The sequence below is a fragment of the Lithobates pipiens genome, unplaced genomic scaffold, assembly GCF_037356315.1.
Source record: "Lithobates pipiens isolate NorthernLeopardFrog02 unplaced genomic scaffold, aLitPip1_a1.2 Scaffold_35, whole genome shotgun sequence".
NCBI classification, from domain to species: domain Eukaryota; kingdom Metazoa; phylum Chordata; class Amphibia; order Anura; family Ranidae; genus Lithobates; species Lithobates pipiens.
This window is the reverse complement of record NW_027507811.1, coordinates 18,377,695-18,395,940: the sequence shown is the minus strand read 5'-3', so window position 1 is coordinate 18,395,940 and position 18,246 is coordinate 18,377,695. Positions and strand designations below refer to the sequence as shown.

Here is an 18,246-nt window from a genome sequence, read left to right as displayed (position 1 = left end):
GAGAATGTAGTGTGGATGATGGAGGAGATCTGTCGGAGAATGTAGTGTGGATGGTGGGAGGAGATCTGTGGGAGAATGTAGTGTGGATGGTGGAGGAGATCTGTCGGAGAATGTAGTGTGGATGGTGGAGGAGATCTGTCGGAGAATGTAGTGTGGATGGTGGAGGAGATCTGTCGGAGAATGTAGTGTGGATGGTGGAGGAGATCTGTCGGAGAATGTAGTGTGGATGGTGGAGGAGATCTGTCAGAGAATGTAGTGTGGATGGTGGAGTAGATCTGTCGGAGAATGTAGTGTGGATGGTGGAGGAGATCTGTAGGAGAATGTAGTGTGGATGGTGGAGGGGAGAGCTGTCGGAGAATGTAGTGTGGATGGGGGAGGAGATCTGTCGGAGAATGTAGTGTGGATGGTGGGAGATCTGTCGGAGAATGTAGTGTGGATGGTGGGAGATCTGTCGGAGAATGTAGTGTGGATGGTGGAGGAGATCTGTCGGAGAATGTAGTGTGGATGGTGGGAGGAGATCTGTCGGAGAATGTAGTGTGGATAGTGGAGGAGATCTGTCGGAGAATGTAGTGTGGATGGTGGGGGGAGATCTGTCGGAGAATGTAGTGTGGATGGTGGGAGGAGATCTGTCGGAGAATGTAGTGTGGATGGTGGAGGAGATCTGTCGGGGAATGTAGTGTGGATGGTGGAGGAGATCTATCGGAGAATGTAGTGTGGATGGTGGAGGAGATCTGTCGGAGAATGTAGTGTGGATGGTGGAGGAGATCTGTCGGAGAATGTAGTGTGGATGGTGGAGGAGATCTGTCGGAGAATGTAGTGTGGATGGTGGAGGAGATCTGTCGAAGAATGTAGTGTGGATGGTGGAGGAGATCTGTCGGAGAATGTAGTGTGGATGGTGGGAGGAGAGCTGTCGGAGAATGTAGTGTGGATGGTGGAGGAGATCTGTCGGAGAATGTAGTGTGGATGATGGAGGAGATCTGTCGGAGAATGTAGTGTGGATGGTGGGAGGAGATCTGTCGAAGAATGTAGTGTGGATGGTGGAGGAGAGCTGTCGGAGAATGTAGTGTGGATGGTGGGAGGAGATCTGTCGGAGAATGTAGTGTGGATGGTGGAGGAGATCTGTCGGAGAATGTAGTGTGGATGGGGGAGGAGATCTGTCGGAGAATGTAGTGTGGATGGTGGAGGAGATCTGTCGGAGAATGTAGTGTGGATGGTGGAGGAGATCTGTCGGAGAATGTAGTGTGGATGATGGAGGAGATCTGTCGGAGAATGTAGTGTGGATGGTGGGAGGAGATCTGTCGGAGAATGTAGTGTGGATGGTGGAGGAGAGCTGTCGGAGAATGTAGTGTGGATGGTGGAGGAGATCTGTCGGAGAATCTAGTGTGGATGGTGAAGGAGATCTGTCAGAGAATGTAGTGTGGATGGTGGAGGAGATCTGTCGGAGAATGTAGTGTGGATGGTGGAGGAGATCTGTAGGAGAATGTAGTGTGGATGGGGGAGGAGATCTGTCGGAGAATGTAGTGTGGATGGTGGAGGAGATCTGTCGGAGAATGTAGTGTGGATGGTGGAGGAGATCTGTCGGAGAATGTAGTGTGGATGGTGGAGGAGATCTGTCGGAGAATGTAGTGTGGATGATGGAGGAGATCTGTCGGAGAATGTAGTGTGGATGGTGGGAGGAGATCTGTGGGAGAATGTAGTGTGGATGGTGGAGGAGATCTGTCGGAGAATGTAGTGTGGATGGTGGAGGAGATCTGTCGGAGAATGTAGTGTGGATGGTGGAGGAGATCTGTCGGAGAATGTAGTGTGGATGGTGGAGGAGATCTGTCGGAGAATGTAGTGTGGATGGGGGAGGAGATCTGTCGGAGAATGTAGTGTGGATGGTGGAGGAGATCTGTCGGAGAATGTAGTGTGGATGGTGGAGGAGATCTGTCGGAGAATGTAGTGTGGATGATGGAGGAGATCTGTCGGAGAATGTAGTGTGGATGGTGGGAGGAGATCTGTCGGAGAATGTAGTGTGGATGGTGGAGGAGAGCTGTCGGAGAATGTAGTGTGGATGGTGGAGGAGATCTGTCGGAGAATCTAGTGTGGATGGTGAAGGAGATCTGTCAGAGAATGTAGTGTGGATGGTGGAGGAGATCTGTCGGAGAATGTAGTGTGGATGGTGGAGGAGATCTGTAGGAGAATGTAGTGTGGATGGGGGAGGAGATCTGTCGGAGAATGTAGTGTGGATGGTGGAGGAGATCTGTCGGAGAATGTAGTGTGGATGGTGGAGGAGATCTGTCGGAGAATGTAGTGTGGATGGTGGAGGAGATCTGTCGGAGAATGTAGTGTGGATGATGGAGGAGATCTGTCGGAGAATGTAGTGTGGATGGTGGGAGGAGATCTGTGGGAGAATGTAGTGTGGATGGTGGAGGAGATCTGTCGGAGAATGTAGTGTGGATGGTGGAGGAGATCTGTCGGAGAATGTAGTGTGGATGGTGGAGGAGATCTGTCGGAGAATGTAGTGTGGATGGTGGAGGAGATCTGTCAGAGAATGTAGTGTGGATGGTGGAGTAGATCTGTCGGAGAATGTAGTGTGGATGGTGGAGGAGATCTGTAGGAGAATGTAGTGTGGATGGTGGAGGGGAGAGCTGTCGGAGAATGTAGTGTGGATGGGGGAGGAGATCTGTCGGAGAATGTAGTGTGGATGGTGGAGGAGATCTGTCGAAGAATGTAGTGTGGATGGTGGAGGAGATCTGTCGAAGAATGTAGTGTGGATGGTGGAGGAGATCTGTCGGAGAATGTAGTGTGGATGGTGGAAGGAGAGCTGTCGGAGAATGTAGTGTGGATGGTGGGAGGAGATCTGTCAGAGAATGTAGTGTGGATGGTGGAGGAGAGCTGTCGGAGAATGTAGTGTGGATGGTGGGAGGAGATCTGTCGGAGAATGTAGTGTGGATGGTGGAGGAGATCTGTCGGAGAATGTAGTGTGGATGGTGGAGGAGATCTGTCGGAGAATGTAGTGTGGATGATGGAGGAGATCTGTCGGAGAATGTAGCGTGGATGGTGGGAGGAGATCTGTGGGAGAATGTAGCGTGGATGGTGGAGGAGATCTGTCGGAGAATGTAGCGTGGATGGTGGAGGAGATCTGTCGGAGAATGTAGTGTGGATGGTGGAGGAGATCTGTCGGAGAATGTAGTGTGGATGGTGGAGGAGATCTGTCGGAGAATGTAGTGTGGATGGTGGAGGAGATCTGTCGGAGAATGTAGTGTGGATGGTGGAGGAGATCTGTCGAAGAATGTAGTGTGGATGGTGGAGGAGATCTGTCGGAGAATGTAGTGTGGATGGTGGAGGAGATCTGTCGGAGAATGTAGTGTGGATGATGGAGGAGATCTGTCGGAGAATGTAGTGTGGATGGTGGGAGGAGATCTGTCGGAGAATGTAGTGTGGATGGTGGAGGAGAGCTGTCGGAGAATGTAGTGTGGATGGTGGAGGAGATCTGTCGGAGAATGTAGTGTGGATGGTGGAGGAGATCTGTCGGAGAATGTAGTGTGGATGGTGGAGGAGATCTGTCGGAGAATGTAGTGTGGATGGTGGAGGAGATCTGTAGGAGAATGTAGTGTGGATGGGGGAGGAGATCTGTCGGAGAATGTAGTGTGGATGGTGGAGGAGATCTGTCGGAGAATGTAGTGTGGATGGTGGAGGAGATCTGTCGGAGAATGTAGTGTGGATGGTGGAGGAGATCTGTCGGAGAATGTAGTGTGGATGATGGAGGAGATCTGTCGGAGAATGTAGTGTGGATGGTGGGAGGAGATCTGTGGGAGAATGTAGTGTGGATGGTGGAGGAGATCTGTCGGAGAATGTAGTGTGGATGGTGGAGGAGATCTGTCGGAGAATGTAGTGTGGATGGTGGAGGAGATCTGTCGGAGAATGTAGTGTGGATGGTGGAGGAGATCTGTCAGAGAATGTAGTGTGGATGGTGGAGTAGATCTGTCGGAGAATGTAGTGTGGATGGTGGAGGAGATCTGTAGGAGAATGTAGTGTGGATGGTGGAGGGGAGAGCTGTCGGAGAATGTAGTGTGGATGGGGGAGGAGATCTGTCGGAGAATGTAGTGTGGATGGTGGAGGAGATCTGTCGAAGAATGTAGTGTGGATGGTGGAGGAGATCTGTCGAAGAATGTAGTGTGGATGGTGGAGGAGATCTGTCGGAGAATGTAGTGTGGATGGTGGGAGGAGAGCTGTCGGAGAATGTAGTGTGGATGGTGGAGGAGAGCTGTCGGAGAATGTAGTGTGGATGGTGGGAGGAGATCTGTCGGAGAATGTAGTGTGGATGGTGGAGGAGATCTGTCGGAGAATGTAGTGTGGATGGTGGAGGAGATCTGTCGGAGAATGTAGTGTGGATGGTGGAGGAGAGCTGTCGGAGAATGTAGTGTGGATGGTGGAGGAGATCTGTCGGAGAATGTAGTGTGGATGGTGGAGGAGATCTGTCGGAGAATGTAGTGTGGATGGTGGAGGAGATCTGTCGGAGAATGTAGTGTGGATGGTGGAGGAGATCTGTAGGAGAATGTAGTGTGGATGGGGGAGGAGATCTGTCGGAGAATGTAGTGTGGATGGTGGAGGAGATCTGTCGGAGAATGTAGTGTGGATGGTGGAGGAGATCTGTCGGAGAATGTAGTGTGGATGGTGGAGGAGATCTGTCGGAGAATGTAGTGTGGATGATGGAGGAGATCTGTCGGAGAATGTAGTGTGGATGGTGGGAGGAGATCTGTGGGAGAATGTAGTGTGGATGGTGGAGGAGATCTGTCGGAGAATGTAGTGTGGATGGTGGAGGAGATCTGTCGGAGAATGTAGTGTGGATGGTGGAGGAGATCTGTCGGAGAATGTAGTGTGGATGGTGGAGGAGATCTGTCAGAGAATGTAGTGTGGATGGTGGAGTAGATCTGTCGGAGAATGTAGTGTGGATGGTGGAGGAGATCTGTAGGAGAATGTAGTGTGGATGGTGGAGGGGAGAGCTGTCGGAGAATGTAGTGTGGATGGGGGAGGAGATCTGTCGGAGAATGTAGTGTGGATGGTGGAGGAGATCTGTCGAAGAATGTAGTGTGGATGGTGGAGGAGATCTGTCGAAGAATGTAGTGTGGATGGTGGAGGAGATCTGTCGGAGAATGTAGTGTGGATGGTGGGAGGAGAGCTGTCGGAGAATGTAGTGTGGATGGTGGGAGGAGATCTGTCAGAGAATGTAGTGTGGATGGTGGAGGAGAGCTGTCGGAGAATGTAGTGTGGATGGTGGGAGGAGATCTGTCGGAGAATGTAGTGTGGATGGTGGAGGAGATCTGTCGGAGAATGTAGTGTGGATGGTGGAGGAGATCTGTCGGAGAATGTAGTGTGGATGATGGAGGAGATCTGTGGGAGAATGTAGTGTGGATGGTGGAGGAGATCTGTAGGAGAATGTAGTGTGGATGGTGGAGGGGAGAGCTGTCGGAGAATGTAGTGTGGATGGGGGAGGAGATCTGTCGGAGAATGTAGTGTGGATGGTGGAGGAGATCTGTCGAAGAATGTAGTGTGGATGGTGGAGGAGATCTGTCGAAGAATGTAGTGTGGATGGTGGAGGAGATCTGTCGGAGAATGTAGTGTGGATGGTGGGAGGAGAGCTGTCGGAGAATGTAGTGTGGATGGTGGGAGGAGATCTGTCAGAGAATGTAGTGTGGATGGTGGAGGAGAGCTGTCGGAGAATGTAGTGTGGATGGTGGGAGGAGATCTGTCAGAGAATGTAGTGTGGATGGTGGAGGAGAGCTGTCTGAGAATGTAGTGTGGATGGTGAAGGAGATCTGTCGGAGAATGTAGTGTGGATGGTGGAGGAGATCTGTCGGAGAATGTAGTGTGGATGGTGGAGGAGATCTGTCGGAGAATGTAGTGTGGATGGTGGAGGAGATCTGTCGGAGAATGTAGTGTGGATGATGGAGGAGATCTGTGGGAGAATGTAGTGTGGATGGTGGGAGGAGATCTGTGGGAGAATGTAGCGTGGATGGTGGAGGAGATCTGTCGGAGAATGTAGCGTGGATGGTGGAGGAGATCTGTCGGAGAATGTAGCGTGGATGGTGGAGGAGATCTGTCGGAGAATGTAGTGTGGATGGTGGAGGAGATCTGTCGGAGAATGTAGTGTGGATGGTGGAGGAGATCTGTCGGAGAATGTAGTGTGGATGGTGGAGGAGATCTGTCGGAGAATGTAGTGTGGATGGTGGAGGAGATCTGTCGGAGAATGTAGTGTGGATGGTGGAGGAGATCTGTCGAAGAATGTAGTGTGGATGGTGGAGGAGATCTGTCGAAGAATGTAGTGTGGATGGTGGAGGAGATCTGTCGGAGAATGTAGTGTGGATGGTGGGAGGAGAGCTGTCGGAGAATGTAGTGTGGATGGTGGGAGGAGATCTGTCAGAGAATGTAGTGTGGATGGTGGAGGAGAGCTGTCGGAGAATGTAGTGTGGATGGTGGGAGGAGATCTGTCGGAGAATGTAGTGTGGATGGTGGAGGAGATCTGTCGGAGAATGTAGTGTGGATGATGGAGGAGATCTGTCGGAGAATGTAGTGTGGATGGTGGGAGGAGATCTGTGGGAGAATGTAGTGTGGATGGTGGAGGAGATCTGTCGGAGAATGTAGTGTGGATGGTGGAGGAGATCTGTCAGAGAATGTAGTGTGGATGGTGGAGGAGATCTGTCGGAGAATGTAGTGTGGATGGTGGAGGAGATCTGTCGGAGAATGTAGTGTGGATGGTGGAGGAGATCTGTCGGAGAATGTAGTGTGGATGGTGGAGGAGATCTGTCGGAGAATGTAGTGTGGATGGTGGAGGAGATCTGTCGGAGAATGTAGTGTGGATGGTGGAAGGAGAGCTGTCGGAGAATGTAGCGTGGATGGTGGAGGAGAGCTGTCGGAGAATGTAGCGTGGATGGTGGGAGGAGATCTGTCGGAGAATGTAGTGTGGATGGTGGAGGAGATCTGTAGGAGAATGTAGTGTGGATGGTGGAGGAGATCTGTCGGAGAATGTAGTGTGGATGGTGGAGGAGATCTGTAGGAGAATGTAGCGTGGATGGTGGAGGAGATCTGTCGGAGAATGTAGTGTGGATGGTGGAGGAGATCTGTCGGAGAATGTAGTGTGGAAGGTGGAGGAGATCTGTCGGAGAATGTAGTGTGGATGATGGAGGAGATCTGTCGGAGAATGTAGTGTGGATGGTGGGAGGAGATCTGTGGGAGAATGTAGTGTGGATGGTGGAGGAGATCTGTCGGAGAATGTAGTGTGGATGGTGGAGGAGATCTGTCAGAGAATGTAGTGTGGATGGTGGAGGAGATCTGTCAGAGAATGTAGTGTGGATGGTGGAGGAGATCTGTCGGAGAATGTAGTGTGGATGGTGGAGGAGATCTGTCGGAGAATGTAGTGTGGATGGTGGAGGAGATCTGTCGGAGAATGTAGTGTGGATGGTGGAGGAGATCTGTCGGAGAATGTAGTGTGGATGGTGGGAGGAGAGCTGTCGGAGAATGTAGTGTGGATGGTGGAGGAGAGCTGTCGGAGAATGTAGTGTGGATGGTGGAGGAGAGCCGTCGGAGAATGTAGTGTGGATGGAGGAGGAGATCTGTAGGAGAATGTAGTGTGGATGGAGGAGGAGATCTGTAGGAGAATGTAGTGTGGATGGAGGGGGATCAACAATTTTGAAAAAAAAGCAATATGTTTTTGCTATAATAAACACCCTCCCAAAAATATAAAAAAAAACTAATTTCTTCCTCCGTTTTTGCCAATATGTATGCTTCTACATATTTTTGGTAAAAAAAATAAATAAATCGCAATCAGTGTATATTGATTGGATTGCGCAAAAGTTATAGCATCTACAAAATAGGGGATATATTTATGGCATTTTTTTCTATTATTCTTTTTTACTAGTAATGGCGGTGGACCTGTGATTTTATTGGGACTACGACATTGCGGCTGACAGATCGGACACTTTTGATGCTTTTTTGGGACCATTGACATTTATACAGCGATCAGTGCTATAAATAACCACTGATTACTGTATAAGTGTCACCAGCAGGGAAGGGATTACCACTAGGGGGCGATAAAAGGGTTAAATGTGTGTCCTTGGGAGTGATTCTAACTGTGGGGGTATGCTTACTATGAACAACAGATCAGTCTCCTCTCCCCTGACAGAACGGAGATCTGTTTACATTGGCAGATCTCCGTTCTGTCTTTCTCAGGAGCAATCGCGGCTGCCCAGCAGACATCGCGGCAGCTGGGCACATGCACTAGCTCTATCGTCACACCGTGGGTGCCCTCTAGTGGTCTTAAAGAGGCCGACATATAGCTAAGGCAATTTGTTCAGGAGAGCCAACCTGCCACAGTATAACTGCTGCGGCTTGTCCTCTAGTGGTTAATAAAGTATAGACTTGCTGCCCTTTATGAAAGGCATGTTTTTCTGGAAAAGAAAATGAGTTTATTCTGTTAAGAGCCAGAAATATTTTACGCACTTGCTGCACACTATATACAGTAAGTGTTGTTACTAGGCCATAATGAGAGATGGAGAGACTTCGCCAGTCTTATATGTAACTATACAGTATTGATTTGTTGGGTAGTATGTACTCCTTTTTCGCTAAGATGTAATGTCAGCAGGAGAAAAAGAACGTAGATTTCATCTTATATACCAGTACATTTTAAATCTGAATACCAAACCAGAGTACATATTTGCAGTTTTTTTCAGAGGGGCAGAGCAGGCAGATTTTACGTAAAAACAAAACAAAAAAGTTGTCTTTTTCCTAAGTTGGAAGATTTTTAGCACACCTTTTAAGCCTTTTTTGAATAGTCCACAATTTTCCAGGGAGAGAGTGAGCACTGCACAAAGAAAAGAAAAAAAATTGTGTTGATTAGGAGACTGAAGCTGGAAAGGTGTTACAGATTTAAGCTGGATTCACCTGTCAGTTTTTCAGGCGGACCTGATTGGATCACCCATAGCTCTCTGTGGCGTGGCGGATGTCATGTGTCCACTGATCGATTGGCCTCGGCTGTCGGCATCGCTGGAACCCGGGACAGGTGAGTGTCCATTTATTAAAAGTCAGCAGCTGTAGTATTTATAGCTGCTGGCTTTTAATAATTTTTTTTTGGGTGGAATCCCTCTTTAAAACTCCTAAACTCGTCTAAACTTTGTGTCAGGTCACCTTGAAGCGAGGTGACAGGTGCGTACCGTAGGGATCAGGGGTGCACCGCAAGGTTGTGGACCCTACGGCTGACTGCTGCAGACGGGGGACAGATCCCACTGGGGTTAGAGCGTAAGATTCCCTGGGGCGCAGAGTCTAAGAGCCAGCAGGTGTTCACCAGTGCCTCTAGTGGTGAGGATTGACTTGGCTGCAACTGGCTCCAGGTTGCGACCCCCAGGTTCCCCCAGCTCACACCCACAGTAGGCAACAGGAGCATAGGGATGGTGAGGGACAAAGCCAAGGTCGGGACCACAAGAAGACGGGAATAGTCGGAGACACGCCAAAGGGTCAGGATCACAGGCAAACAGGGATAGTCAAGGACACGCCAAAGTCGTAACGGGAAACAACAGAATCGCACACGGCAGGTAACAGGAAGCTAACACACCAAGGAATACACAATGGTTGATCAGCACCGATGGCTTGCAGTGCACAGGTTAATATAGGGCTCCCTGATAGGGCCTGGGGTGGAGCCATGCTTAGAGGAGAGGTTATAAAAACCACCAGGTGGAAGTGGCTGACCTCTTAGTCTGAACACATGAGGGGAGGTAAGCAAACACAGTAAGATCACTGCATAACCATGACACTTTGTATAAAAAATGCTCTATATAAGCGTTTTTTTCACTGCCAAGAGAACAGATGTTTTTTTAAGCCCAGTGTGCATGGAGGCTAAAGCCTTTTTTTATTTTTTTTTGGATATGCTGTATTTTCTGAGGGTTAGAACAAGCACATTGCATCTGAAAAGAGAAAAAATCATGTATATTTTAAGAGGCTGAAGACAGAAAACTGGTACAGATTTTGAAATGGGCTAACAATGATTTTTACCTTCATTAATACATCATTAATAATGAACTTTTGACACATAGCTCCATAGTTTTATTTCTAAGAACACTGTTTGGACAGTTACTAGAATTCTCAGAATAGGGGTCCTAAAAAGGCTGTTACCATTTGTTAAATCACAATGAACCCAGCCATGGAATTTTATTTGAAGAGGTCTAATTGTCAGGCGACCTGGTAACAGTAAAGATGTAATCTGTGAATAGTGTCATGTTAAATACTCTGGGACAGATGTTTTTGTGGGGGAGTCCCTTGTCATGCCTGGAAGAAGTCACCTGAAAGGGTTCAATTAAGGTGGGAAGGCAGCTGAAACTATCTGTCATGAATACAAGCTAGTCACCTCAAAATAACCAGTATCTTCAAGTGGAGTTCTAGCCGAAATATGACTTTTAAGATAAAAATAACCCTGGAATACTCATGCCTCGTGCAATCTAACAAAGGTATGCTGTAAACCAGGCATATCCAAAGTCCAGCCCGCGGGCCAATCGCGGCCTGCGTTCCGGTTTCGGACGGCCCGTCTGGTCATGTTCACATATATATCTTTTGTGGCCCCCAATGAATCCCCGATCGCCGGGGGCCACAAAAGATAGATATGCTGGCTGCCATGGAGGGGGGCGGGACGAGTGCCGTGGATACAGGACAAAGTATTTCCTGTTTACACAGCGTTCTGTGTAAAAGGAAGTCCTGTCCTGCGCTGCCATTGGACAACCGTTTTGTCCATCACAGGGGGCGGGACTTTTAATTAAAGAGGCCATCGATAGAAACAGGAGTTTCTCCTGTATGTCTGTCGGCGCTCATCCCGCCCCCCTCCCTGTCTCCTCCAAGGCTGCAGATAGACATGAATCAGGCTGCACTGATGGCAATAATGAGTCTGCATTCATGGCAATGTGTGGGCTGCATTCATGGGAATATGGGGGCTGCATTCATGGCAATGTGTGGCCTGCATTCATGGCAAAGTGTGGGCTGCATCCATGGCAATATGGGGGCTGCATCCATGGCAATGTGTGGGCTGCATTCATGGCAATGTGTGGGCTGCATTCATGGCAATGTGTGGGCTGCATTCATGGCAATGTGTGGGCTGCATTCATGGCAATGTGGGGGCTGCATTCATGGCAATACGGTGGAGGCTGCATTCATGGCAATACGGTGGAGGCTGCATTCATGGCAATACGGTGGAGGCTGCATTCATGGCAATATGCTGGGGGCTGCATTCATGGCAATACGCTGGGGGCTGCATTCATGGCAATACGCTGGGGGCTGCATTCATGGCAATATGCTGGGGGCTGCAGATGGGCACTGACCCTTATTTTGCTTCACATGTCTTTATTTAAAATGTAAGATTTTTATTAAATTTTTTTTCCTGAGACTTCCTTTTTAAAGTTAAGGTGTGTGGTATAAGCCGATTAAATACAGTATATCCAAATAACACACCCGAGCTCATCTGTTCACCACACACAGCACAAAGGCAAGAGAATTCCTGTTGGGCCGTGTATTAGTGCTCGAACGAACACACTTAGACCGAATTTTAATGGTTTAAAGAATGTCAGACAAAATGGTCGGCCCTCGAGCATGTTCACTTCATCAAATCTGGCCCTCTTTGAAAAAAGTTTGGACACCAAAAACAATGCCCAGTTTTCTATTTGTGCAGCATCATTTTCTTACCTTGTGAAGTTTCTGCACAGCGCGGCCATCTCCAGTGTGGGCACCTTCTTCCTGGATTCCATGCATGCTGGTTACCCAGCATGCACTGGTCAATCTCACACATGTGCAGTGCAATCTTGGTGAGCTTGACATGGCACGGCTCAAGTAATATTTAACATTGGCTATTATGGGAAATTTTGTTCGGCTTGACATGGCACTGGAGCAGTAGGCAAGAGGCTACCCTGCAGTCCCCTCCAAAAGCCCCTGTCCTGGTTGGGTCTGTCAGATTTCTCCCCTTCAAAATTAGACTAAGCAGGTCCCAGACCTCCACCTGGTCTGGACATGTGTTATTTGGGCAGCGTGAACCCAAAGTCGGTCCACATGATCTCATCAGTTGTCGTCATTAGGTGTGGGACAGAGGTCATGAACTCATTGTTCTGCTGCCAGCGCTTAGTTTTTTACTGTTCTGGGGGTTTGTCTGTTGCTGGGGAGAGGGGCCGACTGTTCCGGCTCCCTGGAGCCATTGAGACACTGTAGGTGCTAGGCAGAGGCCAGCGGTTCTCTGCCTTGTTGCCAGTGCTTCAACTGGGAGTAGGAGCTTCACTACATCAGCCTGTCGCTAGGGAGAGGGGCCGTCGGCCCCAGCTCCCTGCAGCTCTGGAGTTGTTGTCGGTGCTGGGCAGAGGTTGGTAGCACTCTGCCCTGATGCCAGAACTCCTGCTGGGAAACTTACATCATCTGCTCCGGGTAACTGTTGGGGAGGGAAGCTGGCTTTCTACACTACCAGACAGTGGATGGCTTCCTTCTCTCCAGCTACTCCATCTCCCGTACTCTCATCCAGCTGCTGGAAAGACATTTCTCTGCTACGGCTTCCCAGGTGCATGGATCCTTGCTGGGGAGGGAAGACAGTTTCCTCCACTCTGACTGGTAGGGAGGGAGGATTGCGTCCTCTGGTCCCAGACTGTAGATCTGCTGTTGGGGAGGGAGGATGACCACCTCCTCTCCCGGACTGTGAATCTGCTACTGGGGAAGAAGGATGACCACCTTCTCTCCCAAACTGTAAATCTCCTGCTAGGGGGGAGGATGACCACCTCCTCCCCCTGGTCCTTGGCCTGCCGCTGGGGAGATCAGCCGGTTGCTCCATCTCCTGTATTTTCATCCAGCTGCTGAGGACAAGGACTGCCTGTTTTGGCTTCCTGGGGCTCCGGAGTGCTGCAAGTACTGGACAGAGGTCAGTGGTACTCTGCCCTGATGTCAGCTCTTCCACTGGGAAACAAAATTAAAATTTGGTAGCCTCGCACAAAACCTCCATGGCCACTGATTGTTGTAGGCAGAAGTCAGCAGCTTTCTGCCTTGATGCCATCTGTTTTCTGATCTTCCTGCATCTTCTTAAAAAATAGTCCTTAAACATTAAAATCATAGCCTTCCTTGGGCGTATCATCCTTCAGCCACGGACAAACTTAGGTAAGGTACCAATGAAGCACTCGATATCCTTCACCCAACATCATCTTGATGCAAACCAAATGTTCCAGTTGGGACACCCATTCCTGCTGGGGTTGCTAACCAAGGAAGTGCATCCGTAAGTCCTGCTGGAGCCAGTATTGCTCCTCTAGGATAGCAAGATCTCTTGTGCAACTGTAGGGCTTCTCTCCATTGCCCCCAGCAAATGACATCCCTCCACACCAGTGCGTCCATTACAGAACCAGGTCCTCCAAAGTGGGTGAGCTCTCACTGCATCAGGCACTGAAGCTCTGCTTCTATCGCAGTGGAGAATAGCGTCAGTCTGCAGTGGTTTCCTAAAGATGTGTCCAGGTGGTAGTTTGGAACTGCCCCATAGGGAGGAAGCAGATCCCACCGCTGCCAACCAAATGTGACAGACAGCCTGCCACCCATCCTGGGTGCCTACACCAAGTTACAGATTCCTCCACTCTGGAACCAGGTATTATAGCTGAGCATTACACTCGAATTATGCCCTGTACACACGGCCAGACTTTCCGACGGAAAATGTGCGATTGGATCATGTTGTTGGAAAATCCAACCATGTGTGGGCTCCATCTGACTTTTTCCGTTTGATTTTTCTCCATACAAAGTTTGAGAGCAGGATCTAAAATTTTCCAACAACAGAATCTGATCGCATAAATTCCGATCGTGTGTAGACAATTCCGACGGACAAAGTGCCACGCATGCTCAGAGTAAACTAAGAGACGAAAGCTATTGGCTACTGGCCCGTTTATAGTCCAGACGTACATGTTTGACGTCATCTCGTTCAGAACGATCGATTTTCTGACAACTTTGTGCGACTGTGTGAATGCAAGACAAGTTTGGGCCAAAATCCGTCAGAAAAAAAATCAGATGGATTTTGTGGTCGGAATGTTCGACCGTGTGTATGGGGCATTAGACACTAGCTTAGGTGTAAACTGGAACTGACTTTATTGTAAACTCACACAGAATATATACCACACAGAATCACATAGGAGCTTGATCACATTATCCTAAACATTGCAAACTGTAAACAGTAATATCAGTACAACAGCTAACAAACATCCCACAATATTTTGGTAATGAGGTGAAGTGAACACAATACTAGCAGACAGACAGAAACAACAGGTGACTAGAGGTCGACCGATATGGGTTTTTCTCTGGCCGATGCCGATATTTAGAAATCATGGCGGCCGATAGCCGATATATGATGCCGATTTTTTTGGGCCGATTTGTTAGGCCGATTTTATTTTATTTATTTTTTTCCTTTTTTATTTATTATTATTATTTTTTTAATCCCCCTTGATCTAACACACCTTTCCCATTGGGGCGTTTTTCAGGCGCTTTTGGGCTAAAAATAGCGCCTGTAAAGTGCCTGCAAAATGGCTCCCCTGCAGTCTGTGTGAAAGACAGAGTGATTTCACACTGAGGCGATGCGCTGGCAGGATCCTAAAAAAAAGTCCTGCAAGCAGCACGTTTGGAGTGGTGTATACCGCTCCTCCACCACTCCTGCCCATTGATATGAATGGGCACCACTGCCGAAGCGCATGCAATGCGATTTGGCAGCAGTGCTTCATGGGCGCATTTAACCTCTTCCTTGGCCGCTAGCTGGGTTATATGTGCCCCACTAGCAGCCAAATAGCACCGCTAAAATGATGGTAAAGAGCCGCTAAAACTTGCGTTTTAACATCAACGCCTGCCCGCTCCAGTGTGAAAGCAGCCTTCATAAGTGATACAGAAAATTTCTTACATTTAAACATTTATTAAACAAAACAAACCTCCAATCAGTTTACTTGTATGTATGATTTAGATTAAAAAAAAAAAAAAAACCTATGTATTAAATAAAAACAGGTAGTCAAAACTTTTGGCCGAAAAAAAAAAAATGGGCTAACTTTACTGTTTATATTTTATTTTTAAATAGTGTATTTTTTTCCCAAAAAAATGCATTTGAAAGACCTCTGTGTAAATGCCGTGTGACATAAAATATTGCAACAACCGCTATTTTATTCCCTAGGATCTCTGCTAAAAAAATATATATCATTTTTGGGGGGTCTAAGTGATTTTCTGGCAGAAAATACAGGATTTTTACTTGTAAGCAACAAGTGTCAGAAAAGATTTAGTCTTTAAATGGTTAAACTGAGAACTTCTACACAGAGATGACTTCATTCATTCAGAAGTGTAAACATTGTATCATTTAGTTCTTTTCTTGGCAGTCTGCCCAGAGAGGAGGAAAGTGTTGCTATGACGACTCAGGCAACTCACACTGACTTCTATACAGAAGTCATTTCAAAGTCCCGCTGTAGTTATAAATCGGCTTTTTATCAGCAAAATCGGCCGATGCCGATTATTTAAAAAACGGCAAATATCGGCCGATATATCGGTCAACCTCTACAGGTGACCCAATTAACAATGGGGATTCACACCTAGGAAGAGCACAATGGGGAATTATACAATGATATCCTAAACATTGCAAGCTGTAAACAGTAATATCAGTACAACAGCTAACATAAACATCCCACAATAGTTTGGTAATGAGGTGAAGTGGACAGAATACTAGCAGACAGACAGAAACAATAGGTAACCCAATTACCAATGATGATTCACACCTAGTAAGCGCACAATGGGGAATTATACAATTAGAGAAAAACACCTTAATATACAGATTACACATAGCAGCAGGAGGAGGGGGGGGGGGGTTTGAAGCAGTCAATGCTGGTTTGGGCACAGATGCCCCAAATTTGTATCCAGATCCTAGGTTCCCAGAGTCTGTGTGTTTTCGGAAAGACATGGACCCAAATCAGAAGCAAAACAACTCCAAAGGTCCCTCAGGCACACACTTCCCAAAGCCAGGGCCAATAGTCAGTAGGCAAGACGCTGCCCTGCAGTCACCCTCCAAAAGCCCCTGTCCTGGTTGGGACTGTCACAGTGTTCACTTATTTATTACAGGTATTTATATAGCGCCGACAATTTACGCAATGTTTTGCATACTGTATATATTGTACATTCACATCAGTCCTTGCCCTGAAGGAGCTTACAATCTAAGGACCCTGACTTCACATTCAAACATACAATTGTACTGAGAATGTATAAGAAAACATCCTAACTGGTTGTGCCTACTACAGCAGGGTGTGAATAAAGGGGCTCTGGCTGGACTCAGGAGGCAGTGAAAAAAAACATGTCTATCTGCCAAAAAACAGTTTCAGTTGGCCCTCAAATGAGATTAGGTCGAGAAACTTCTCACTTCTCAGAGCCTCTGGTTTATAGACCGGATACATCCTAAATATAGAACCATTTATCCAACTGTCCATCCAGAGCCTCTGGTTTATAGACCAGGTACATCCTAAATATAGAATAATTTATCCAACTGTCCATCCAGAGCCTCTGGTTTATAGACCAGATACATCCTAAATATAGAGCCATTCATCCAACTGTCCATCCAGAGCCTCTGGTTTATAGACCAGATACATCCTAAATATAGAACCATTTATCCAACTGTCCATCCAGAGCCTCTGGTTTATAGACCGGATACATCCTAAATATAGAACCATTTATCCAACTGTCCATCCAGAGCCTCTGGTTTATAGACCGCATACATCCTAAATATAGAACCATTCATCCAGCTGTCCATCCAGAGCCTCTGGTTTGTAGACTGGATAGATCCTGAATCTAGAACCATTTATCCAACTGTCCATCCAGAACCTCTGGTTTATAGACCGGATACATCCTAAATATAGAGCCATTCATCCAGCTGTCCATCCAGAGCCTCTGGTTTGTAGACTGGATACATCCTAAATATAGAGCCATTTATCCAACTGTCCATCCAGTCTATTTAAGAGAGAGATTGGGCAGCACCTCTTTACAGTATTGCCCCTTGCTCCTGCCCCTCTAGAAGTATATCTCCCAACTTAAAAATTCTAGTAAAAGGAGCATCCAAGGAAGAAAACAATCTGTGGTGCTCCTGCAGCCAAAAGTGGGGGTGTTTAGGTTACTTGTGTATGCACCACACATGTATGCCGTATTTAGGGTTGCCACCTGTCCGGGATTCACCCAGACAGTTTGGGTTTGGAATTATGCATATGTTTCAGACTGCCTGAAACCTGGACACATTATTCAGACTGGACTATGGCTTCCCAGCAGGGTGGCTGGCTGCAGTTGTGTAAGCTGATAAAGTCTGTTACACTTTCTTTCACACTGCCCAAAGCCAGCACTAACAGTTCCCCCCCAACACAGATGGGAGAGGAGAGAGGGCTTGATCTGCGCCTCTTCTTCCTGCTCCTACCCCTCTGTGTTTGCCCACACTCCAATCCCTGGCGCTGTGCCTCAGAAAAGGAAAGTGGGGATGGGAAATATGAAGTCCAACAGCCTCAGCTACATCTGAATGAGAAGTGCTGACTGCCAAGGGGTGAGTGAGCTCACCATCCATCCCTGTCTGTGACTGAAGTCTCCCCCCTTCTCTCTCCTGCCTCTGAGTGAGTACACTCAGAGGCAGTGTACTCACTGCCGCAATCTGTAAAGCCACACTCCGAAGAATCCAATATAAAGGAAGACTTCCATGAAAGATACATTGTTGAATGGTGGCGGGGGGGGGGGGGGTTCTCAAAGTGCCCCTTACATCAGAGTTCCTCTTTACACCAGAGGCCACAGTGTTCCCCCTTACACCAGAGTCCTCTCCGTACATCAGAGTTCTCAGTGTTCCCCCTTACATCAGAGTCCTTTCCGTACATCAGAGTTCTCAGTGTTCCCCCTTACACCAGAGTCCTCTCCGTACATCAGAGTTCTCAGTGTTGCCCCTTACATCAGAGTCCTCTCCGTACATCAGAGTTCTCAGTGTTCCCCATCAGATCAGGGAAGCAGAGCTCCCAGAACATCCTTTATTTTAGAGTCCCCAGAGTTCCCCCTTACAGCAGAGTTCCTGACCTTACTGTGTAAGGGGAACTCTGTGGACTCTGATGTAAAGGGGGGGCTCTTGTGCTTAATTTCATTTGATTAGGAATATTATTTAATTGCAAAATATATGTATATTTTATATAAAAACTAAATTTGTTGTTTGCTGCTAAAATGTTTGGGTTTGACTTCAAGAAAAGGTGG

At 47.9% G+C, this 18,246-nt stretch overlaps 3 protein-coding genes across 3 annotated transcripts in view; all 3 read left to right on the top strand.

Moving 5' to 3' along the window:
• The window catches only part of LOC143955180 (uncharacterized), a 275,659-nt gene that overhangs the window by 26,748 nt on the left and 230,665 nt on the right, over positions 1-18,246 (top strand).
• LOC143955828 (uncharacterized) overlaps positions 1-18,246 on the top strand; it is a 55,764-nt gene that overhangs the window by 15,523 nt on the left and 21,995 nt on the right. The window lies entirely within an intron of this gene.
• The window catches only part of LOC143955182 (uncharacterized), a 47,352-nt gene that overhangs the window by 17,242 nt on the left and 11,864 nt on the right, over positions 1-18,246 (top strand). The window contains exon 6 of the mRNA XM_077465273.1: positions 12,493-12,556. Within this exon, the coding sequence (XP_077321399.1) occupies positions 12,493-12,556 (64 nt within the window). The remainder of the gene's footprint in view (positions 1-12,492; positions 12,557-18,246) is intronic.